Source organism: Gobio gobio (genome assembly GCF_949357685.1).
Source record: "Gobio gobio genome assembly, chromosome: 12".
Classification (NCBI taxonomy): Eukaryota; Metazoa; Chordata; class Actinopteri; order Cypriniformes; family Gobionidae; genus Gobio; species Gobio gobio.
Genome location: NC_137105.1, coordinates 41,975,638 through 42,002,449, shown reverse-complemented (window position 1 = coordinate 42,002,449; position 26,812 = coordinate 41,975,638). Strand labels below are relative to the sequence as shown.

Sequence of the window (26,812 nt, the reverse complement as noted above, 5' to 3'; positions counted from 1 at the left end):
AGCAACAGGCTTGTGAGTGGACAGCAGAAGTGTAGGCTGGTGTCTGTCATAGGACATATGCATTTACTGGAAGAAAAAATATGTTAAGTGACAATAGTTACACACAGAGAGAGAGATTAGAATACGAATGAAAGAGTAAAGTCTATTTCACCATTTTACAGAATACTTACAGAATCTTTCAGGCTTGGTAGGTCAAACGTATAAGTATGGCTGACATTTCAACAGGGTGTCATTAGTGCGTAATGCTTCAGCCACACGTTGACTTAAATAACAATGACCCTATAATTCGATTAAGCAACTTCCCTCTGGAAGGATTCTATATGTAGACATGTAAAGAACATCCTAGAGATTTAGACCTTCTAAAACTGGAAAATGTTCTTTTTTTAGAAATCAACCTTTCGTTTGACAAATAGCCACTCATCTGCTCATTGTCATTTGAAAGGTAAACAACAATAAATAATTATACAAAAGATGTCTTAATTTTAGAACAAAAAGTGTACTGTTTACACCGACAGTAACATGCAGATGATGCATCAGAGATTAGCCTTTCAATGCAGGAAATTAACAAAAGCCCAACCTTAATAGTTTCAAGAACTCTTTTAAAACCAAAATGATGCATTTTAGCAAACAAGTCATATTTAAAAAGCTGTAAGGCGCTTTTCAAGCTTTTTGATTAATTTCTCAAGTCAACTAAGTAAATAAATAAACATTTGAGCTTAAATATTTTTATTTTAGACAGGAATTTTTTACATTCAAGTAACAAGGAATTGATCATATTTAAGTTAACCATTACCATCTGGCCAGCAGAAAAGAAACTGCAATGAAGGAACTACATTTGCATGGCAATCACTTCACTTTAAAGTTTTGTGAACAAAACTTGAACATATAATCCTTTAGATGTACAATCCTTTGTGTGCTGTGGCAAAACCTCTAAGGCATGTGTGCAACTCGATCCTTATAATACACAATATGCTGTAATATGGGTGATTTTTTTGTGATGTCAATCCTGTACATCTGCATTTAGTGCACTCACTTTAAAAGTAAGAATTACTGTACATATTCTGACTAAGCCCGATGGTGGACTTTTGTTATGTGATTTAGCAGGGATAAAAATGTTTTTCCTTTACCTTTTATAATGATCTCCCACAAGTAACCTACAAGTAAATGAGATCATTAATACAATACACATTCATTCTCATGCACTTCCCTTACATGTCACCATGATATGTGATTTTCCATTTACAGTGTATTTAAATAAAGGGGCATCTTAATACATTTGTATAGCAGCACACACATATATGATACATTTATAATCCTTCATCAGCAGTCCTATATGGCTAAGGCTTAAAACCAAGTGTTTTATATAAATAACTGCAATTAAATATGTTGTCTTGACATAAATGTAGTAACATTCTAAACAATTATCTTACCATCAAGCCAGAAGAGCTTTCTGTGCCGTTCAAGTTTCAGAAATTCCCTTTTTACAGTACCTGAGCAGTAATGCTGTGCATTTGCATATATAATCTGCATATACAATGGAATCATAAGTAAAGTGCATTTTTTTAATTAATAAAATAATACTTTATATTATATTAATAATCAAAATAAGGGATCCAAAGGGCTATTAAGATTTATAAGGTCTAAGTATAATAGAGAAATAACCTATCTGGAACTATTTTATCTTTGGTTTTGATGTTGAGGAATGATTCTACCAGTTGGCTTTCAGATGATTTGAACCTTTCTGATTTTTTGTCTGTTCCTCCTGAACTTCTTCGAAGGAACCTGGCTGAGATTCCAGGGATGACTTTGTCATCTGCTTTTGCAAGGCATTTTCAGATGATTCCCATTCACTGTCATTTGAATCATCATTAGTCTCATTTGTCTGGACCTCCGCTTCTTCTGCTGTATCCTCTGTAATATCTGAGAGTTTGCCCTTTTCCTTTTTATTCAACTCTTCGACCTCGTCTTTTTCCACACAAGAACTCTCTTCTGCATCATCACTCCCATCCTCTGCAGTCGCTTCGTCTTCAACTTCGTCTCCATGTTCATTATCACTCCTCTCTGGTTGTCCAGCGACTGAGAGTTGGAGGAATCTCAGAGCATGAACGATCATCTTGAAGTTTTTATGTGCAGTATTTTCCTGTGGTTTTCCCTCTGATCCAGAACACAAGTCCACGACTTGGCTGTGTTCATCTGTTTCTGAGTCTTCTCCATCAGCATCAGCCCCGTCCTCAGATTCTGAGTTGTGCTTTACCAAAACATTAAATGAAGTTGCCCCATCTGGTTTGTCATCTATTTGTTTCGGCTGTAACACAGGCTGTAAAGCTGGAGCATTGCCATCATGTTCCCCTTCATCTGTCTCCATATCTGGCTCTGTATCATCCTCAGCTTCATCACCAGCTTCAGCTGATTCACCATTGTTGGCCACAAGACCAACTTTATTTGAAATTATCTTCACATCATCATCTTTTCCCTTACATTCTTCACCTTTATCATCAACACTATCTACAACGACATCCCCCTGGTTCTTAAGAGGTGTTTCATCAAGACACTCAGTGTCCTCAAGGTTAGAAAGAATGTCTCCCTCCTCTGCTGCTTCACAGCTGACAGATTCCTCGTCTTCCTCAACGTCTGTTTGACCTTTGTCTGTCTCTTCTCCAGTTGTCTCATGATCAGGTGTTTGTTTTCGCTCTGCCAGTTCTACCTCAGCATTCATGTCTTCTGCTGTGGTGCCTTCTTCAACAGTAGCTTTCTCTTCAAACATCTCAGTTTCAGCTTCAGTCGTGCCTTCATCTGCTGTGTCCTCGTCACCTGTATCAGTCTCTCCTGCAGTTTTAGCTTCAGCACTCTGCCCACCTTCTACAGATTCATTCTCAGCCATCTCATGCTCTTCTACAGTGTCATCATTAGCAGTTTGATCATCATCTCCTGTATTGCCATCTTCATCAGTTTCAGCATCTTCTACAGATTCATTATTAGCAGATGTCTCACCCTCTGCAGTTTCATCTTCAGTTATTTCATCTTCACCAGCCGCTTGTCCATCTTCTACAGATTCACTTTTAGCAGCAGTATCACCATCTTCTGCAGTTTCATCTTCAGTTATTTTATCCTCTCCAGCAATTTCTGCTTCAGTAGTTTGTCCTTCTTCTGAAGTTTTATCTTTAGCTGTTTCACTGTCTTCAGCAGTTTCATCTTCTGCAGTTTCATTTTCAGCCGTCTCATCCTCTTCTGCAGTGTCTTCATTAACCGTCTCACCTTCTTTTCCAGTTTCATCTCCAGCAGTTTGTCCATCTTCTGCAGTTTCATTTTCAGTCGTCTCATGCTCTTCTGCAGTGTCGTCATTAACTGTCTCACTTTCTTCTCCAGTTTCATCTTCAGCAGTTTGTCCAATTTCTTCAGTTTCATTTTCAGCCACCTCATCCTCTTCTGCAGTGTCGTCATTAACTGTCTCACTTTCTTCTCCAGTTTCATCTTCAGCAGTTTGTCCAATTTCTTCAGTTTCATTTTCAACCACCTCATCCTCTTCTGCAGTGTCGTCATTAACTGTCTCACATTCTTCTCCAGTTTCATCTTCAGCAGTTTGTCCATCTTCTGCAGTTTCATTTTCAGCCACCTCATCCTCTTCTGCAGTGTCGTCATTAACTGTCTCACATTCTTCTCCAGTTTCATCTTCAACAGTTTGTCCATCTTCTGCAGTTTGATTTTCAACCACCTCATCCTCTTCTGCAGTGTTGTCATTAACTGTCTCACTTACTTCTCCAGTTTGTCCATCTTCTGCAGTTTCATTTTCAGCCGTCTCATGCTCTTCTGCAGTGTCGTCATTAACTGTCTCACTTTCTTCTCCAGTTTCATCTTCAGCAGTTTTTCCATCTTCTGCAGTTTCATTTTCAGTAGTCTCATGCTCTTCTGCAGTGTCGTCATTAACTGTCTCACTTACTTCTCCAGTTTCATCTTCAGCAGTTTGTCCATCTTCTACAGTTTCATTTTGAGACACCTCATCCTCTTCTGCAGTGTTTTCATTAACTGTCTCACTTTCTTCTCCAGTTTCATCTTCAGCAGTTTGTCCATCTTCTGCAGTTTCATTTTCAGCAGTCTCATGCTCTTCTGCAGTGTCGTCATTAACTGTCTCACTTTCTTCTCCAGTTTCATCTTCAGCAGTTTGTCCATCTTCTACAGTTTCATTTTGAGACACCTCGTCCTCTTCTGCAGTGTTTTCATTAACTGTCTCACTTTCTTCTCCAGTTTCATCTTCAGCAGTTTGTCCATCTTCTGCAGTTTCATTTTCAGCCACCTCATCCTCTTCTGCAGTCTCACCTTCTTTTCCAGTTTCATCTCCAGCCATGTCATCTTCTTCAGTGTCTAGCACTTCAGCAGTCTGCCCATTCTCTAAAGTCCCTTCGCCAGTGGTCTCACCCTCTTTAATAGATTCTGTTTTCGCAGTTTGCCTGTCTTCTGCGGTTTCATCAAAAGCTGTTTCATCCTGCTCTTCTGATTCTTCCTCAGTGTGTTCTTCAGTTGCTTCCTCAGCCTGCATTATATCATCAAATTCATTAATGTCATCATTTTCCACATCTTCATCTAATTCATCATTAATCTTAGAACTGCTTGCACTTTCTTTAAATGCCATTACATCAGAATCAGTCTCATCATTCTCCTCTTTCTCTTCATCTTGTTCTACAGCCTTATGTTGTGCTGTCTTAGTGTTTTCAGACATCTCAGCAATTTCCCCAACTTCATTCACATCTTTCCTTAAATGTTTGGATATATTTGATTGTTTCACAGAACAATCATCCACATAAGTGCTGGAGGCACTGTCTCTCTCTTCACCCTCCTCACTTTCTTGTTTTTCATATTCTTCGTTAATTTCTTGGGCAATGGAAGCAAGAATTTCTTTATCTGCCCCCTCTTTCTCATCCTCCTCTTTGACAGCCTCAAGCCCAACATTTTCTCCTTCCATCTTACTGGCTGTAGATTCAATGTTTTCATTGATGGGAGACGATTTCTTAATCTGGAGAATTCTTCTCAAATCAAAGTCCATCATCACAGGGGCAGAATTCAGCGGTTCCACAGGTAACACTTGTTTAGATTCAATTTTCTTTTTCAAGCATGTGTCACAAGGACAATATTCATCATCGCTACGTTGATCACTGAAATCAGTCCCTGTCATTGTGTACTCATCATCACTTTTAGCAGGTTGTGGATCAATTGATTGGTTGCGCATCACTTTCAGGCGCCTCCGCCTTTGCTCCGTTTGAATGGTAGATTCACGTGATATTGTGGTGAACCTTTTCGGTGGTCTTGGTCTTCCAGCTCTGCCTTGGATTTTTCTTAGTTCCCTGTCTATACTTGATTGTATCCGTCTGCTGACTTCATCTTGCAATTCACTTATCATGGCGTCAAGCTGCTCATTGTCATCCAGATTCCAACGGACTTTAAACTCAGCCATTGCATCAACATAATTTGTCATAAATTGTTTTTCTAATTTGTTCAATAAATTCAGAACCCATAGAGGATCAGGGTCTTGAGAAAGCCTTTTTGATAATTGACCTCTTGGTAGTGTTGGAGCACTCCCTGAACTTGTGTCCTCTTGATGGTCTGATTCAGTTTCCTTATTAGTATTATTCCCAGAACTCTTGTTTGATGAAAGAGGTGTTTCAACGAGTTCCCTTGGACTATCATTATTCCTGATAGTTTCGTCAGAGCCTCGGGCATCATCTTTTAGCTTCTCTTCAACTGTGTCCTTTGTCTCTCCTATATCTGGAGAGGCTGAATCATATTTTGATACTGGTGTTTCTGAAGCTTCCTCTTCCACTGTTTCATCAACTTCCTGTACCTTTGTCAGGATATCCAGGCCTTCACATTCTGTATTGATTTGGACTTGGGTGCCATCATTGACACTACTTTTCCCAGAACCTGTTGAGCCACTATTAACATCTACCCCTGAGGACGACCTGGCTTTGTATTCCTTGTCCGGACGCTTGTTTCTTTCCTCAGATGTCTTCTCGCTGTCTTTTGGGTCACAAAGCCAAAGGGACCTAAGCATGCTCATGAGCTCCTGGTATTTTTCTTTTTTACCATCTTCATCACTAGTACCAAAATCTAACAACTGAAGATTTGCCAAACAATCCAGAAGACCTTGCGCTGATGTACTGAGTTTACGTCCATATACAGGAGACACCTCTGGTAAGCTATTGCATCTGTCGAGTTTGGGGCTCAGCAAGACTTTCATCACCAGAACTGAGGAATCGAACATCTTCGGTTCATCCCCCCTCTGAGAGTGATCACCCTCAGCAACTTCAGGAGACTTTTTGTCAATAGCTCCCTCTGCATTCACCACATGAGCATCTTCCATCTTGTGCTGTGTTTCAAGCTTGGTTACGTCACGTTGCAAAGTTTCATGCACATCTCCTGAAGGCACATGTGATGTGCAGAGTGGCTCTATCAAATCAAAGTTGTCGTGGAAGTCATCGCCTAGATCACACAAGGTGGTGTCTGATGGGATTTTCCTCAGCCATTCATTTACCACCTCAGTTGGAGAGGCATTTGGCAGGCAAGAAGGACTCAGCTCAGACATGTCTTCATCCATCTTGTGGCAAGAAGAGTCACTTCCAATCCTTTTCCTACATTTGCTACTTTTTTCACTCTTAATGTCGCTGACATTCGTATCAGATCTACAAGATTCAGTTTTTTCTGCTGCTGCATTCAAATGGTCAGTATGTTCTTCTCTTGGGACTGGAGCAGGAACGGTCTGTGATATTCTATCATTGGAGCCGCCAAGTAAAATAACAGGTTTTTTGGATTTTTTGGGAGATTTTGGTGGGATAGGACTGAGTTGGTTTCCATAGGTAACAGATAAAGTCGCTGAACGACACTTGGGCGTATCCTCAACTTTCTGTGTTGACTTGGTGCTTAATTTATTGTTTCTTCCATTGACAACTGTAGCTTTAACATCATTCTTTTGACCATTTACTTTCAAATGAGATGATGATCTGGATATATTACTCTTTGGTCTGTCTGTCATTTCTGCAGTATTTTCTTCTTTTGTGTTAGATTTCTCAGAGTCTGAGATTGCTGAGGCACTTGAAATTTTTATTTTCTGTTGTGTAGAACTACATTTTGAACAGACACTTTGAGATTCATGGGTAACACCTGGACTTTCACTTTTATCTTGCCCTGTGATTTCAGTGTGTAGAGACATACCAGAAGCTTTGTTAGATGGACAGATCTCTTCGGTTAGAGAACTCTGCCTCACTGAACCATTGGCAGATGGTTGGCTATCAGATGAAGTATTTAAATTCTTTGTTTTGGAGGATTTATTGCTTGCTACATCATCTCTGTCCTGGTTTGTGTCTCTAGGAAATGTAGGGCTGCAATTAGAGGATTTGGACTTCGATTTACTAGAGACATTTGACTTAGCCGATGCAAAACTTGTAGGTCTTTCCTCTGGGGTCTGTGTTGTTTCACTTGTTATTCGTACTGGAGATTCTGATAAACACTTCACATCAGATCTACCACATATTTCAGTCTTTGATGAAGCAGATGTTCTTGAGGTCACTGAAACAGCGCCTTCATCTATTTCCTCAACATCATCAGCCTCATGGTCTTCAACTATCCCAATAGACACTGAGGTGCTTGTTGGTGTTAAGACTCTTTCAGAGGCGGAACTAACTGAGCTGATTTTGGACTTTGCTGACTTTTTAGAGAGAGGACTTGCAGGTACTTCTTCATGTTCAGAATCTTTTTCAGATGATGCCATTTGACTTGATGACTTATCTATTGCACCATATTTATTTGAGTTCTCCGCTTGAGATACTTTTGATTGATCAGACACTGGACTCTCACCTCTGTTTAATTCCATATCTACAGTGTGTGTGGCTATATCGACCTGACCCTCAGAAACCTTAGACTTCTTGGATCTTGTAGATACGTTTGACCTAACTGACAATTTGCTTGGTGATCTGTTTTCTTTTTTATCCACACCTGCTTTAGACACTTTAGATTCTGCAGATGCATTAGACAACACACTTGTCGATCTTCTGGCAGGCTCTTCAGTTTCTGAGAGGAGGGACTTTGCAGAAGCATTTGATTTGGTAGGCACAACACTTGATTTAACAGTGGCATCAGATGTTGTAGATGGAGTTGACTTTACAGACAAAGAGCTTGTTGTTCTTTCTACCATTTTATTTGCTTCTTCATCGTCCTCAGTTGTTCTTTCTGAATGTTTAGATTTCTCAGATGAACAAGATTTTGCAGACATTGCCCTTGATGATCGAACATCTCCTGTATCTGTGTTTCCAGTTTCTTTAGGAGCAACTACTGAAATATTGGACCTCTTAGATCTTGCAGATGTTTTAGATGTAACTGATGTTGCACTTGGTGCTCTCTGCTGTACATTGCTAATTAGCTCAGAATCTTCTGGCTTGTTTGATCTTGCAGAAACATTAGAAATAGAGGACAAAGCACTTTCTGTTCTCGCTTCCTTTTTTTTATCTTTATTGACAGGGTCTTCTCGACCAGACCTTCCAGAGACACCAGATTTCAATGACCTCGAACTTGGTGCCCTCTTCACTTTTTGTTCATCTGGTTCATCTATGATTATTTCTGAAACTTCCGATGTTCTGGATCTTAGAGAATAATTTGATTTCGCAGACACCGCACTTGGAGCCCTTTCTTGGATTTCTCCCTCATTTTCATCAGGTGTGGCTTCAGACATTATTGAAATGGCACTCGGAGGTCTGTTTAGGTTCTGAACCTCTTCTTCCTCTGAATGCTCTGACTTATTGGATATTACTGAAATTCTGGATTTAGTAACACTTGGTGCTTTAACTTCACTTTCTTCATTGTCAGGCTCTTCTGTCTGTACTTCTGAAACATTTGATGCTTTGGATTTTGTAGAGATACTGGTTTTGGTAGAAATATCAGATCTTCCTGACATAGCACTTGGCACTCTGTAACATTTTTCTTTGTTATCAGTGTTGACATTGATTGCAGAAGCATTTGACTTTTTAGATTTTGCAGAAACATTAGACTTTGCAGACAAAGCACTTGAAGCTCTCTCTTCTTCTAGGTATTTTGCATCAGGCTCTTCTGCCTGTACTTCAGAGACTTTTGATGCTGTGGATTTTGCAGAGATACTGGTTTTGGTAGAAATATCAGATCGTCCTGACATAGCACTTGGCACTCTGTCCCCTTTTTCTTTGTTATCATTGTTGATATCGATTGTAGAAGCATTTAACTTTTTTGATTTTGTAGAAATGTTTGACTTTGCAGACAAAGCACTTGAAGCTCTTTCTTCCTCTTGGTCATTTGCATCAGGCTCTTCTGCCTGTACTTTTGATGCTGTGGATTTTGCAGAGATACTGGTTTTGGTAGAAATATCAGATCTTCCTGACATAGCACTTGGCACTCTGTCCCCTTTTTCTTTGTTATCATTGATGACACTGATTGTAGGAGCATTTGATTTTTTAGATTTTGTAGAAACGTTTGACTTTGCAGACAAAGCACTTGAAGCTCTCTCTTCCTCTTGGTCTTTTGCATCAGGCTCTTCTGCCTGTACTTCAGAGACTTTTGATGCTGTGGATTTTGCAGAGATACTGGTTTTGGTAGAAATATCAGATCTTCCTGACATAGCACTTGGCACTCGGTCGCCCTTTTCTTTGTTATCATTGTTGACATTGATTGCAGAAGCATTTGACTTTTTTGATTTTGCAGAAACGTTTGACTTGGCTGACAAAGCACTTGAAGCTCTCTCTTCCTCTTGGTCTTTTGCATCAACAAGCTCAGTTAAAACATTTGAAATTCTGGACTTATTGGATCTTGTTGAAACGCTTGATCTTGTTGACAATGCACTCTGAGCTCGTTCCTCTGTTTGGTGGTCTGATCCTCGAGGCAAAGCAGATGGCAGTTTTAAATTATTGCACTCTTTCAATCTTTCAGAAGCATTGGATTTAGATGACATTGCACTCAGAGCCCTTTCCTCTGTAACTTCAACTCCGTCACTTACAGTGACTCCTGACTGATTGGATTGTGCTGAGAGTGCACTCTGAGCTCGTTCTTCTGTTTGGTCTTTTTCTGAGACCATTGTTTTCATAGATTTTGCAGATATGTTAGATTTAGAGGATAGCACACTTGCAGATCTCAAATCATCTATATCTTCAGCTACAACATCTGCTGCCATATCAGATACTTTTGATTGCTTGGATATACAAGAGCTATTGGATTTTGTTGACAATGCACTTGGTGCTCTTTCCTCTAGTTGCTCTCCGTCTGACATATTAGATTTTTTTGACAGTGTGGAAACTTCAGATTTGACAGAAAAAGCACTGGAGGCTCTGTTTTCTGTGTCCTCCTCCTCCATCTTGGACTTATTTGATTTCAATGAAGCATTTGATTTGATTGATATAACACTAGGAGCTCGTTCCTTCATTTCTTCTCCTGATCCTGGTGTTGGTGTTGTCTTGGATTTCCTTGATCTTGTAGCTGTAGTAGACTTTACAGAAAGAGTGCTTGATGCTCTTTCCTGAACATCCTCTTTTTCCTGTGCTTCATCTTGGTCTGCCCCTGAAACTTTGGATGTTCTGGATCTTTTAGAGATATTTGATATTGATGACACAGAGCTTGGTGATCTCTCCCCTGGTAACTCCACTCGAGTAGCTGTTTCATCTTCAGGTGTGTTTAATTTCACACACTCAGTATTCAGTAAATTTAAACATTCCCCTCCTTCTTGGAGAGAAGCTGCTTCTGAAATGTCAGACATATATTTTTGTGAGACAAACGATTTAATAGAAATGCTGCTGGGAGCTCTGTCTTGCTCATCATCCTCATACTCGCTCAGCTCAAATGACATTTTCGATCTCGCAGAAATATTTGATTTTATCGAAAAGGAGCTGTGAACCCTCTCCTCTGTTTGATCATCATTTGTCAGGTCTTCAATTCCAGACTCGTTTAATGTACCAGATTTAACACTTGATGCTTTCTCTTCTATTCTATCTTCAGATGTCCCATCAGGTGCAGACTGTGGCTCTTTAGACTGACTAGATTTAACAGAAATATTTGATTTAGATGACACAACACTTACAGACCTCTCCTCAACACTGTCCTGTGATTTAGCAAGCTCATCAAAACAATTTTCTGACAGTTTGGATCTCACCGATGTATTTGATTCAACAGACATGGCACTTGATGTTCTTGCTTCAAAATTTTGTTCCTCAGACACATTGTCTGAGATTTCATAATTTCTTGATTTGTCTGATCTGTGAGACTTTATTGACATGGCACTGTGTGCTCTTCCATCCTGTTCAAGTACTTCTGAAACATTTGTTCTGTATGATTTTCCAGAGGTATTTGATTTGACGGAGATAGCACTTGAGGATCGCTCATCTATTATTTCATCATTTACTTCAGTATTCTCTGGAGTATTTCCATTTTCATAAGGGCCTGATATGGCACTTAGTGCCCGTTCTTCTGTTTCAGTATCTTGCCCATCAATGTCTTCTAGATGATCATTTGATTTAGAAGCCCCTAAATTCGCTACGTCCTTTGAGACAAGACATTTACAGGTTTTTGGTCCAGACAAAGCTCTGGGTGAAGCAGATGCTTCAGACCTGACCTCTTCATCACCTACTTCTGGACTGGCAAACTTTCTGGCTGTTTTAGACTCCCCTGAAGATGAAGCTTTGCTCGGTGGTCTTGGTGATAAATGCGCCAGAGATGCAGGAGATTTACATGGTGTAACAGAACATGGGTTTGGTTCAGCATCTTTGCTCTCCTCATCTTCCTGTTGGCCACGGGATGCTCTCGAGATACTCAGAGGGAGATCGACATCTTCATCATCTTCATCCTCCTTCAGTAATGCTAAAATTTGGGAAGAAGAGCTCACGACAGATACAGGCCTCTCGTCTTCCTCTACTGGTTGAGTGATCTTAACACTTAATTGATCTTTAGGGAGGTTAGAGGATATGACATCAGGCCTGTTCTCATCATTATCAGATGCGTGACTGTTCTCACGCTTGTCTTCTATAGCACTTGTGCTCTTTGTTTTAGGGGTCATTGAGCGCACTTCACTTCGACTGCAACAATGGTTGATGGTACATTGTTCAATAGTGGTGTCACCCTGCTGCCCGATGGTCTGTTGAATGCAAGTTGCCTTTTCCACTACGTGCTCTGTGTACTCTTCACTGGACATTGTGCGCATGCTGTCAGTAGATGCCTTTTTGCACACTATTCTCCGCGAGGATGCACTCGAGCTTGACGATCTGATGCGTCTTACAGATCCTTGACTGGGAGGTACAGGATTCTTCCAGATGTCATACTCTTGACAGTGAGTGCAGCAGTGCTGGCAATGTGGTTCTTCAAAATGTCTTTGGTAAAATTTGGTGCTGTGTGTCTCATCTGCTTCACCAGCAGAGAGAGAGTCGGCTTCTGAGCAGCTCTCTGCACTGCCATGGGAGAGGGAACACGCTTCTTCAGGTACTATATGGGATTCATTAAAAGAGCTCTTTGACTTCTTGACCTCTGTGGACCAGTGCAATGTCTCGTTGTGTAATAGTCGAAAGCGCACTTTCATCTCCATTGACAGGCTTCCATCCTGGTTGACCAGAACTCTCTTTTCGATATCATCATCCATCATATTTTCTCCTGTATGAGGACAATCGCCTCTGTGCCCTGGAGGTAGCGAGTTAAGTCGATTTGGAAACAACTTTTCAGATGAGATAGACTGAGACAGTCTTGCTGATCTGTTGCTTGAATCACATCTTGGATGGATGGTGCTTCTATTTGTTTCTAGTCCAAAGTTGACTACAAGGAAGTAACCACAGTAAATATGTATTACAATAAATATTACATATTACAAAGTTATGTAATGAATGAATGAACATACAAATTGGCACAAATGCAAAATTGCACAAAAAAATATTATTTTCATAATAATTGTTTTCTTCATTAACTACATATATAAAAAACAATATAGCCTATACATTGTTGTTGTTGTTTTACCTTATAGATTATTTACTTTATAGAAAAATTTGTCACTAAACATGACTGAAAATATATTCTATAAAAACACGTCACTTTTGCTTCAAGTAAATTAGTTGTTTTAGACTGTTGAGATACCGGTATGTTTTTTTTACAGTGAAGTAATAGATAAAATAATGATTAATGGTTAGGAAAATGACTTTGTGTAGTGTGACCTACCATTTTTCTTGGCTCCCTTTTCATCACTGCAGACACTAGAGCGTGACTTTATGTTCAGCCTCGGAAGTTTGTCATGAGAGTTCTTCCTGAAGCTGTCCAACAAGAGTGGGTGGAAAGGCTCACGTCCCACACAAACCAAAATACTCGGGCACTGCAGAAGACTTTGCACACTGTCAATCTGAAAAACATGCAAATCGCTCTCAACGTTAGAGATACTGTGCTGCTGGTTGATTACAACATGACAGAATCAAATTGATTGAGATCCGAAATATCTGGCTGAAATTAAATCAGCAGGGGTTATTACAACTGCCAAGATCTGATGAGGAAATGTGCTATGATGGATTGAAGCCATACCAATTAAAGGTTAATGGCCATGGGAAGTCAAACCATCTGGTGTATACATTTTCCCACACTAATGTTTAATCATGAAAACAGTGATCTGAAAATGTGTGTGTGATCTATTATGCAGGGTGTTTTCGGTGCACGAGTCAGTACCCATGGGTCAGCACAAATAACAAGTGTACAAACAATTAAGTCATCGGTCAATCAAAAAGGCTTCCCCCTTAATTAAAAAACGATTGTTGTGATTCCATAAATATATATAAAAAAATGAACAATCAACATTCTGTTAGCAAATCTCTGTTAGCAAGAGTTCATCTGAGGTCAATTTATTAGAGCTGCATTAACCTATCTTATAAATATTGGGGTTATTAAAAAATAAAGAATTATTCTTATGTTTAAGGTCTTTTTTTTCTAGAAAAAGGGAAAAGAGCCAAGAAACATGAGTACTATGGTGCGTCAGTCTTGTCCAAATAACCTTTTTAAATATAGTAACCCAACAACATCTGATGTTAAACCAGGTTCCAAACTCATGAAATCAGAGTATACTGTGTATAAATAGAGAAAGAGTAAAAGTACACACATCAACATCACATATCACTCTTTAACACAATACTAACTTTACGCTAAATCTGCATGCTCTGCAGTTTTAGATCTTCAAAACTTTTCAATTTTACAGTGGATTTGAAGATAATTAATTGGAACTGTAGAGGATGCGAGTATCTCAAACTGTATGTTTTCATGGCATTGACCTGCTTCTGCTGGTTCAAAATAGCTCTGATTTGAGCAAGATTAATAGTTATTCTCTGGATGCTGGTGCATCACCGCTGTGCAAAAATACAAGTAAAGGAATATCCTGATCATATCTAACAAGAACAGCAGGAAAGATTTATTCAAAGATGTTTAAAAAGAGTGTATCAAAGATGAGAATTATTGAAGCAAATCTTAATGGTATGCAATCTTAAATGGTAAATACCAAATTAATAATAAAAAAATAATAAGTGTCAATGTGATTTTCTTATAATAAATAATGTTTCAAACTGTCGGTGTGCAGAATGCAAACGTGTATATCTAGTTTAACAAAGATAGACATCAGTTATCATCAATTTGGTGCTCCCTTTATATTAACTGTTGTGCAATATGTATTTTTGTATTACTAGTGATGGTTGCCGGTTCATTTGGAATCTAACATAATCGATAAATGATCCACAATTCAGTGAGGGGTGTCAGTCACTAATTGTGACTCAGACTGTGTCCGTTATCTTAAAAATGCTGCCTTTGGAGGATCAATTTCAAGGTAGTAAGGCATGAATGCACGTCCGAATACAATGTTAGCTTCACTTCCTGTCTCCTGATAGAAGATATTGAAGCAGCATGTATCCTTCGCTGCCTTTGATATCCCACAATCCTGTGCGTTCTATTCAGTGACGGTTAAGCTAAAAAAATAGGCTAAATATGGTGTTGGAAAGTTGCGGTTGGTGGTCAGTTTGTGTGTAAATGGACAATTTTGACCAATGTTTTCCACTTTTGATGCAATTTATAGCAAAAATGTAGTATTGTAGTAATAAAATATTCACTTTGTTTTCGCCAAAGCTCTTTCTATTTTGCTGTAGATCATCAAACCGTTACGCTGCCTCAGAAGCCTGCCTGTTTCGTGAGGTACCTTGTGCATATTTTGCCTGCAAAGTCATTGCTTGATTGGGCAGTGAAGCAACAAGTCAGCTGCCTAAGTTTTCGAACACAGCCTTAGTCACTGATTCAAACCACTGTTTTGTTAATGTTTTTGACTAACACATTAAAATAATCGCTTCATTAGAGTCATTTGTTCATGAAACGGACTTCACCTCATGCTGTTTTCAGGTACATGCATACACTTACTCTAAAGATGTAACCAATGCCACTCCACAAGATATATCTGACGAAACTACAAACCCAGCAAGCAATAGCCGTAATTTCACCGACTCGGTTATCTATAGACCCCATATAGTCCGACTATGAGTAACCCAAATCTAGCCAAAATAACCTTGAATTTGTTTACATGTCATTTTTGCCAAAATAATTGTGAGATGTATGATAGGGCTTCTTGGGCTATGGTTAGACGTCTCTTACATTTTCACTGACAGCCCAAATTTTGCCTTGTTTTAGCCTAGACGTCAGGGCTGTGTTTTGACAGCTATTAGACGTCTTTTAAACAAGGCCAGAGGAGAACTGGCACCCCGACTGAGCCTGGTTTCTCCCAAGGTTTATTTTTCTCCATTATGCCACCTGATGAAGTTCTGGTTCATTGCCCCCTGTCGCCTTTGGCTTGGCTTGTTCAGTTGGGGACGCTAAATTTTCAACTAAATTACTGATCTGCCCGCATTGTCACTATATGATAATTGAAATGAGCTGGATAACATCACAGTTTTCTCCAGAGCGGCTGTACAGCCGAATCAAATTCTGTTGCATTATTTTCCTGTCTTTATTGCTGGGTATTGACGCACACATCAATACTTTTCATTAATAGAGATTTTATTTGCGCTGTCGAGCCCAAACAATATACTAAAATAGGCCACTGCACTGATGTTTTTGCAGTTGTCTTGCCCAGCAACAAAGGTCAAAACTTTATATCTTCAAAGATACACAAGGGTCCTGCTGGATTCTGTTCTCGTTCTCTTACATGTTCAACTTTTAGCCAGTGACAAATAAATCTTTACTCTACTGCTTGTCGAGCTATTTCTGGTATTGTCTCTGTGCCATTCGTAATGTTATCCATGTATCAGTCAGGCCCCTGTGGAGGGGTGTGTGCCACTTTACAGCATGTTTTCTATGGGAAGTACATGCCTGTGGCAGTGCTAATAGGATGTGCCTGCTCTAGACCCAAAGAGGACCAGCAGCGCTGACCAGAGTCAGCAGCGACCAGTGAGTCCAGCTCTGATGGGCAGGAAATGCCTGGAATGACTCCAGACATTCTGTGGACTCCAAGCCAAGAAGTGTTCCCCTTTTAAAAGGAACAGCACTTTCTCTGCGTACAGCGTGATGCCACCTTTAGCACTGTGGCATAACGTGCCGTACCGTTGCGTGCGAACACTTAGAGACAGGTCTTGATTTGGTAGGACAGCCTCTGGTTGCCCTCGGGGCTGTATAAACTCCTAGCCTCTCACCTTTTATCAGGGTTGCCATAGCTCAGTCCCAGAGGGGCTATTCCTTACACTGCTCGGGCCACCCTGTCCACCTCTTATCTACCCAAACCACCTGCAGACTGTAATTCTTTATTTTTTCCTCTTCCGTGGTCTGTGGCATTTGCCCTTAAGCGCAAGTGGGAGTGATAGTGACTAAAATGAACTTTACGCTGACTGATCTGCTCAACTAATCTTGTTCTCAGCATTATGAGCACTTCATAAATCAAACAACTCAATCTGTGGAGACTTGTCACTTTCTTTGGTAGACTCAAATAACTAATGCACAAAAATCAAATTAAAGAGCTCAAAATCAGAGGTCCCACAGCTTTGGGACTTTCCAGTTGTCAGATGTGGCGTCGCTTACATATATTTAGCTTCCTGTAAATATGTGTTTTTAACTCAAATGGGAGCCATGGTTACAAACAAAGGAATACAAGACTGATAAAACATTTGCTAGCTTATCTGCTCCAGACCCTGTTGAATATTTCTATCAGATCTTAAATATTTCATTAATAAAACATTTCCAGTTTCAACCACTAGAGGCCTCTGTGTCCTTAGCACATGTGCCTCTCCTCCAAACTAACAGCTGATCTTACATATTTTAGGTCAATTTACAAAAAATGTAAACAGCTACATGTACTTTATTCACAATATGAACATTTTATCATCTTACATATTTGTATACTATAATTAATGCTAATAACATTTCATAACACAACCTGAAAGACACAAATAAGCAAACCTGAAAAATGTATGGGGCTTCATGGACATGGATTTTAATTTGCTGTTTTAGACCGGACTAAGAGTTCAATGTAAAATAAGACCAAACTACAATTTTTAACTTCCTCCCTTAAGAGTGTTAGTCTAGTTGCATTTTTTTATGTGAAAGGAAGTTCAAATTAAATGATGTTTAATTCACAAAGTTCAGGAGGAACACGTTCAAATGACCTATCCAATCAACACGAGAGGAGGACTATATATATATGTGTATATATATACTGATCAGGCATAATATTGTGACCTAATATTGTGTTGGTCCCCCTTTTGCTGCCAAAACATCCCTGACCTGTCGAGGCATGACTCCATTAGACCCCTGAATTTTAGCTGTGGTATCTGGCACCAGAATGTTATCAGCAGATCCTTTAAGTCCTATAAGTTGCGAGCTGGGGCCTCCATGGATCGGACTTGTTTGTTCAGCACATCCTACAGATGCTCGATTGGATTGAGATCTGGGGAATTTGGAGGCCAAGTCAACACCTCAAACTCGTTGTTGTGCTCCTCAAACCATTCCTGAACCATTTTTGCTTTCTGGCAAGGCGCATTATCCTGCTGAAAGAAGCAACAGCCACCATGGAATACCTTTTCCATAAGAGGGTGTACATGGTCTGCAACAATGTTTAGGTAGGTGGTTGTCAAAGTAACATCCACATGGATGGCAGGACCCAAAGGTTTCCCAGCAGAACATTGCCCAAAGCATCACACTGCCTCCGCTGGCTTGCCTTCTTCCCATAGTGCATCCTGGTGTCATGTGTTCCCCAGGTAAGCGAGGCGAGATGGGATTCATCAGACCAGGCCACCTCCTTCAATTGCTCTGTGGTCCAGTTCTGATGCTCACATGCCCACTGTCGGCGCATTCCACGGTGGACAGGGGTCAGCATTAACTTGTTGAGCAATTTGAGCTACAGTAGCTTGTCTGTTTGATCGAACCACACGGGTCAGCCTTTGCTCCCCATGTGCATCAATGAGCCTTGGCCGCCCATGTCCCTGTCGCCGGTTCACCATTGTTCCTTCCTTAGACCACTTTTGATAAATACTGACCACTGCAGACAGGGAACTCCCCACAAGAGCTACAGTTTTGGAGATGCTCTAACCCAGTCGTCTAGCCATCACAATTTGGCCCTTGTCAAACTCGCTCAAATCCTTATGCTTGTCCATATTTCCTGCTTCTAACACATCAACTTCGAGGACAAAATGTTCACTTGCTGCCTAATATATCCCACCCACTAACAGGTGCCGTTATGAAGCGATAATCAGTGTTATTCACTTACCTAGTGAATCATAATGTTATGCCTGATCGGTGTATATACATAAAAAATTCTACTGACCCCAAACTTTGTATATATTTCAAGAAGACACTCACCTTGTGGCCTTCCAATGTGTAGAGCTTCCTGATGAGACAATGCATGAGTTCAGAGACCTCATCCATGAAGAGTGCCAGACTGCGCAGGCTCCTGCGGTGCAGCACGATGGTCCTCTGGACAGAGGGGTCACTGTTTTTCACAAGCACAATCTTCCTGGAGTGTCTGTGATGGTGGTGGTGATCTTCACTCTGTCCAGGAGCTTCCTCATGTCTAATGGGCCTTCTGTTTGTATACTGCTGAGGGTGTGGATGTGTCTGGAAATGATACCACGGGTTCGAGTAAGCGCCCGAGGCCTCTGAGGCCATCGTCTTAGCTTGCTGGTGATCGGCACACAGATAACATCCACGATCCTCCAGCGGTTCCAGTCTAGTTGAGCCGTAGGAGCCTCTGAAGGATGTTGCGGAGCAGTGCCCATGGGGAAAAGGGGGCTTGAGAGGTGGGTCGTCCGTGATGGTGTCAAAGCATTGAAAGCTTTGCTTGTGGGAGGCCATTTTAACTTCATCCAATGAGCTGTGGCAGATGTCAGTTGACTTTAGGTTGAATCAGAGGATAAAGGTACCACAGCAGAACATAGCAGGGCTATACTCTCTGCCCCAGCAGATCAAACTCACTCATCCTCTCCGTCCACTCTGCAAAAGACAAAAACACATGTACAGGTTAACATCACCAACAGAGCATTTCAAGTCATTTTCGTCAAACCCATTAGGACAACATTAGATTTTAGGGAACTTTATAACAAACTGGTAGTATCTGGAATTCAAAATGTAATTTAAACCTGGAAAAAAAAAAGTTTAAATGTAAATAAAAATCAAAAAATGAATAACAAATATTTAAGATTCTGCACTATTTCTAGGCGATTTCACTAATGCATACTTGTCAAAAGTCAGATGCTCTGGCTTCCATTAAACATGCTCTTTGGATCACATGATCATCAGGTTTGACACAGACTTGTGGAGTTCATGCAGCTCCAGTCCCATTGCCCAAAGCATCACACTGCCTCTGCCGGATTGCCTTCTTCCCGTAGGGCATCCTGGTGCCATGTGTTCCCCAGCTAAGCAACACACACACACCTGGCCGTCCACGTAATGTAAAAGAAGACTTGATTCATCAGACCAGGCCACCTCCTTCCATTGCTCCGTGGTTCAGTTCTGATGCTCACGTGCTCGTTGTTGGCGCTTTCGGCGGTGGACAGGGGTCAGCTTGGGCACCCTGACTGGTCTGCGGCTATGCAGCCCCATACACAACAAACTGATGCACTGTGTATTCTGACACCTTTCTATCAGAACCAGCATTAACTTTTTGAGCAATCTGAACTACAGTAGCTCATCTGTTTGATCGGAACACACGGGCAAGCCTTCACTCCCCACGTGCATCAATGAGCCTTGGCCACCCATGACCCTGTCGCAGGTTCATCACTGTTCCTTCCTTGGACCACTTTTGATAGATACTGACCACTGCAGACCGGGAACACCCCACAAGAGCTGCAGTTTTGGAGATGCTCTAACCCAGTCGTCTAGCCATAACAATTTGGCCTTTGTCAAACTCGCTCAAATCCTTATGCTTGTAAATCTTTCCTGCTTCTAACACATCAACTTCGAGGACAAAATGTTGCAACATGATCGGTGGATAATAATATAATAAAATTAAGACTTGAATGCAATTGCAAACTAGTTTATGAGAATTGTCTTTGTGTAAAGACAATCCTGATAAACTTGGGCATAAACTAACAAGCTTAAACAAGAGGATAAACTCACAGGCTTAAATGAAAAGACTGAATGCTTTCAACTCGATCCTGTTCTTAACAGGATTTCAAATTCTCTGGTAAGTGACCCAAACACAACACTGAAACATTTACATTGTCATGAAATGAAGTGTTTTTAGATTACTAACTGATACTTTACATTTAAATTTGAATTATTTGTACTTTAACCAACCTTTCTCGCACCAATCAAGCTTTTTTACATAAATCTCAGTACCTTTACAAGTCAATGTCGTTTTGCCCATTGCAACTATTGAAACTGAAAGTATCTGTGGTCTTGAATTCAGATTTAACATGTGACCCTAAACAGGTACATCTGCAGGAATCCCACTGGCACATCATGACAGCACATTTGTGCCTGGCACACTCCACAGCTGAGGGAGCATTACTGAGCTCAAGACACAGAAATGATGGACAGATATCAGAGACTAAGCAGGGATAAAAAGAGCAGACTTCGCCTGAATTAGACTAAAGAGCTTATCTACAAGTGCAGGGAAAAAGTGGAAGCAACATGTGACAGGATGAAGCTGCAGTAGAAGCCTATTGTTATTTTTGATTCAAGCTCAAATGTGAAAAATAAATATTACCAAGTCATGTGATTTAAGAAAGCAAAGCTGTAAAGCGAGAAATGGAAACACATGCTGATTTGTTCAAAGAAAAGGTAGGACTCTAAATCAGTAACATCTAACACAAAACTATTAATATACAACAATTCTGATTTCTTATGTGAGATCAGTGAATACACTGCCTTATATTCTAATCCACATATAAATAAATTGAAAAAAAACAACAACAATAATCTCATGGGGGTGGGGGGGTGGTGGATGAGGAACATGAATCCTCAGTTCCAGCTCTCTTTTTCCACTCATGCTATCAGAACAAAAACAGGGAAAGGATACAGCCTGTGAGTTTTATTGCATAACAGGACCAAACCAGACTCTTTAAGTGTTGCAGAAGCACATACTAATCTGTAATATGCATTACCATTCAAAAGTGTGGGGTCAAGATTTTCTGAAAATGTAATTTATTATTGATGCATTGAACAAAGTGACAATGGTATGGTAACCCATACTCAGAATTTGTCCTCTGCATTTAACCCATCCAAGTTAGTCCACACAGATTATGAGTAGTGAGTAGTGGAGCAGTGGGCAGCCATTTTATTGTGGCGCCCGGGGGGGTGATTGGGTGTCAGTCGTTTCTTGCCGTTATTGAGAATCAAACCCACAACCTTTGGGTTACCAGTCTGACTCTCTAACCATCAGCCACGACTTTTGTTTAAATTGATCAAATGTGACAGCAAAAACATTTATAATCTCGCAAAAGATTTCTATTTCAGATAAATGCTGCACAACTGTTTAAACAATGATAATAATAAATGTTTCTTGAGCAGCAAATCAGCATATTACAATTATTTCTGAAGGATCATGTGACACTGAAGACTATGAAGTATTGAAGCTTTGCTTTCCGCAGGAATACATTTTTTAAATAATTAAAATAGAAAGCAGTTATTTGAAATTTTAATAACATTTCACACTGTTATTGTATTTTGGTATAAATACAGCATTGGTGAGCATAAGATAATCTTTAAAAATAAATATATAGAAAATTACTGACCCTAAACTTTTGAACGGGTCTACTCAACTAGTCTTAAAAACTAGGACACAATGGCGGGAAAAAGTGTATATAGTAGAAAATGGCCTATGGTCATAATAACTAATCATAAAATAATAATAATAAACTACTTTAACACTAACACACAAGTAATATCTGATGATTCAAGGCTTAACGACTCAAACTGTGGAACCAGGAAAACTGAATCTGCATCATTCTTTCTGGAAAAAAAAACATATTCTAATAAATTACCCAGAGGCCTGTTCCAGTATCTGCTTCTGATGAGAACATTTGAAGAATGTAAACAAATAATATAAATCATATGATATCAATAATGTTACCCAAAACAAATAGATTCCTGTGATGCAGATGATCTGTAAGCTCAAAACACCATATGAAAAAGATGATAAAAAACCTGAGTTAAGTGCGTTTTAAGCATCATGATACTCACAGATCTTTGTAAATGCGGGCCGAAGTTTTCAATTCTGACTTGCACAATCCCATAATACATCCCAGATAACTGCACCAGTGTTCCTCATTATTCTACAGTGCTTTTGCATGCACCTGATTTTGATATGTAATCACTTCATTCTGATGAATCCAAATTAAAAAACAGAGACTGAAGCACAAAAATGGCTTCTCTCATTTCCCCATTAAGATTTTTTAAACCAATGAGGTTTAGCCAAGGTCGAGGTAAAGACTGTGAAAACACCTGACTCTTAATTACATTTTCAATTAACTGTGATCCAAAAGAACTGGGGAAAGTCTTCAATGTAAACCCACACTGTCCCTTACAAAGCACTGAAAATACTCACCATCATAAGAACCATGATCAAAATGTTGAGAAACCAAGAGCTCAGCAAAGCATTCTCTGATTTACCACACAAGAGCTGAGAAGGAGCAGGAGCTGCTACGAAGTGCCAGCTGAGAAGCGCTCGTCCCACCCGGGGCCTATCTGCTAATCGGTCCTTGGGAAGCTAAGGATAGAACGGAAAGCCTTCTTAATCACCCTGAGACTGCATCCAAATCTGCTGAAGCTTTGGACACATGACTAGAACTTGGCCATTGCATAAAAGAGCAGACAAACTTAGCACATGGTCAGTAAAAGACACTTGAGGACACTGATCGTTGATATAACAAATGGTTACATATTTGCAGGATCCACAGAACACAAATAAAGCTTAAACAGCCTCAGGGTGTCATAAACGGACATTCTGTTCAAGGTAGGAGTCTTATAAGGGACATGAGCATAAACAATTAAACATCTAATATCAATTTGTTATTGATAAATGAAAAAGTCTCTAATACTGGGCAATAACATTAGCGGTCAAAAATGACAATTTAAAATAACTGTTTCCTATATATTATATTTTAAAATGTAATTTATTCCTGTGATCGCCAGGAATTTACAGTATTAAAGAGTATTATTTTACAATAAATTACTGTAGTCAGAAATTTACAGTGAAATGAATGCATGCTGGGTAATTTTCCAACGAATTACTGTTAGTTAAAGGAACACGCCGACTTTTTGGGACTTTAGCTTATTCACCGTATCCCCCAGAGTTAGATAAGTCCATACATGCCATTCTCATCTCCGTGCGTGCAATAACTCTGTCTGACGCACCCACCGCTAGCCTAGTTTAGCTCAAAGACTGGAGGTAAACGGCTCCAGCTAGCCTACTGCTCAATAAGTGACAAAAAAAGCCAACTTTTTACTATTTACATGTTGTGATGTGTATAGTTACATCGTCTACTAAGGCCGACGGAAAATGAAAAGTTGCAATTTTCTAGACCTCACTCATCTAAACTGCAGTGATGGGTAGGTTTAGGGACGGGGTTTGAGGTTAGGTCACGGCAATATGTACGAATTGCCGTGAGATCGGGTTGGATTTCACAATGATAAAGTTGTCTTTCACCATGCCACTGTAATAAATGATATTGTTTAGTGCTGTAATTGTTTTGAAGTCACCATAATGGTCATTAGTGTTCCATTTGCTCAGGACCTTGTATATTCATATTCAAATTTCTGATCAAGCCAAGTCAGAAGTGTGACAAATTAAAACGTTTTGTTAAAACGATGAAAAGCTAGAATATAAAACAAGCTAATTGGCTGATTTTAACTAGTGAGTCAAACTATACTATTATCAGCGTTATTTCAGCAAAGACTTACCAATATTTTATTTCAAATTCATAAATGTTTGTAGATGGATATTTCACAATAGTAAGGCAGCTGCTGAGATTTATCTTTGAAAGGTATGACATTTTTTCCCATCACGTAATGATGCACAGAGCAACTAATAATAATAAAAAAGATACATTCTTACTGAATAAAATAAAAAACACAAACCGCTAAAAATGAACCAAAATTAAGTACAGCAGCACAGATAAAACCAACAAGAATCAAGAAAATAATCTATTCCGCACCGCATGCTGGGTACCTTCATAGTACATATGCACTGTAGAAATACAGTATGATATTCCAAGAGTGCAGTCAGATACAAGAGAAGTCCTACTGTGGAATTACTGTGAAAGTCATGCAATTATTAACCTGGAATATACTGTAATTTCACACAAAAAACTCCAGTCTTCAGTAATATCCTAATATGCTGATTTGCTACTCAAGAAACATTTATTATTATCAATGTGGAAAACAGTCGTGTTCATTATTTCCTATCTTTCCTGCTGGTTTTCTTGCTGTGACAGGTATAATGTACACTCTGATACATATTGCATCTTGCTACTGTCAATACGCTACATTACTATTGAGGTATAGTAGTAATTGTTACGGATCTGGACTGCCAAGACAAAAATTGCTGTCTCAGTACAAACAGGGGTGTCCCATAAAATGTCACAATTATACCATTAGGTAAGGCTCATTGAAAAAAAATCATATAATGTACAGTAAGCGATTCATTTAAGTGATTGAAAGGCAGTCAGACATAGTGCCTTATCACTAAGAAGAGAGCGCAGGAGGGTATCTGGGATGATCCAGTTAACTTGATGGGTGGCCCAGATGGAAATGGATTAACGGCTCTTATTCAGCAGTAATTAGAACAATGCATATCACATTGCAGTCCTAAGGCAACAGTTCTGATCCAAACCAGCATTATTTTCATCGAGGCTCTGCAAGCAATGACAAAATCAATTGATCATCTACAAACAGTTAGGAATCTGACAATCTTTCAAACGGTGCTGAGTCAAGCCAACTGGCATGTGATTCAACAATCAAAAGAGCATATTTGAGCACAAATATGCTGGTTGCTGAATAATGGTCACATTAATCATGCCTAATGTCGCTCTTATCAGAAACTGCACCTTGTAATGATAGGCTGTCCCAAACCCCTGTAACACACATATTTTTCTGGAAATTGTGAGGGTAAAAAGCTTATTCATCCAAGAGAGCACCTTCCTATGAACACAAGTGTGAACTTGCCGTCTCGCCATCTGTCTGTGTGTCATAAGAAGCTTGGCTGAGCGGATGGGTGAGTGGGGACATAAGATTGTTTTTCTCCTGAGTCATGTGCCGTAAGACCCCTGTAGACTTCACACCCCTGCCTCCTCCCTCTAGGTCTTTCCTGAGTTATGGAACCTCCCTAAATATGTTTTAAAACAGTGGAGCCAGACTGCAAAGGACTGCAAGAATTCCGAGGAAACATCCTTTAAGATTTTCCTGATTTCTGAATAGAAAGTTGTTATACAAAAGTTTGTTAAAAAGTCATTATCTGAACATGAATACTATATTTAAAGGTACTACGCCGTAACTGAATCTAGCCATTCTAATAAAATTATCACGTTACTCTTAGTAAGACTCCTTTTTTCTGGCTCACACGTGAGGGCTGAGAACTTCTATCACCTCAGCTTATCTGCTGCTACCCACTGACATGTCAGGCCTAATTACCGCAGAACCTGCTTTGATACAAGCTGTGGCTATGTTTGACTAGTTTGTCTTTTAGGCTAAACCTTGCATATATAACTTTAAGTTAAAGACAAAATCAAATACTTAATTTTTTTATTTTATTTATCTAATATTTTTAACAGCATTAAAGTCGGCATGAAATGAAAATTCACTATCACTATTAATCTATTTTTAAATGCATAGCCGCGTTTCCGCCGCGGGAACTTTGGGGTGCTACTTGTTGAGTTTCGACTGCAGGAACTGGGGTCTAAATAATGTTCCGGGTAAAGATTTCCCCCCTCGAAACGGCCCTGCTTGCGTGGTAGTACTTTTTCAATATTCAGGAACTTTGAGGGGGTGGGACTTGGGCGCTGAACATGCTGATTGGTTGAGCTCACGCAGCATTTTATTTCAACCTAAAAGTCTGTTGCGTTGCGTGCAATGCTATTCGAATCAACAATGGAGTTAAAACAAATATTCAGGTTCAGGCTTTATTAAGTTAATTTGCGGAGGACGAAATCCAGTGGGCTCTGGAAAGTCGTGTGCAGTAGTCCTACACCACCGGACTAATCTTCACGGTACTTTAGACCGCGATGGAAACGCAGACAGCAGCCGGTCTGGGGGGGAAAAGAGTTCCTGGGACAAATATTGTTGCAGGGTAATTTCGGTGGAAACGGGGCTCATGTTATTGATCTAATTTTAAAAGATTAATGTA

General features: G+C 39.8%; 1 protein-coding gene across 2 annotated transcripts; it reads right to left on the bottom strand.

The window, feature by feature from the left end:
• Positions 1–1,691: 1,691 nt before the first annotated feature.
• On the bottom strand, positions 1,692–23,222 carry rp1l1b (rp1 like 1b). Of its 2 annotated transcripts, XM_079831539.1 has the most exons (5): positions 23,018–23,222; positions 18,832–19,461; positions 13,192–13,369; positions 9,776–12,795; positions 1,692–9,541 (listed from the first exon to the last, which is right to left on the bottom strand). In XM_079831539.1, exons 2-5 carry the CDS (start codon positions 19,321–19,323, stop codon positions 1,709–1,711), a joined length of 11,523 nt encoding a protein of 3,840 aa, XP_079687665.1. In that variant the 5' UTR covers positions 19,324–19,461; positions 23,018–23,222; the 3' UTR covers positions 1,692–1,708. The 2 variants fall into 2 exon arrangements, with proteins under 2 accessions (XP_079687665.1, XP_079687664.1); XM_079831538.1 differs by having other exon boundaries at positions 1,692–12,795.
• Between the last annotated feature and the right edge of the window lie 3,590 nt (positions 23,223–26,812).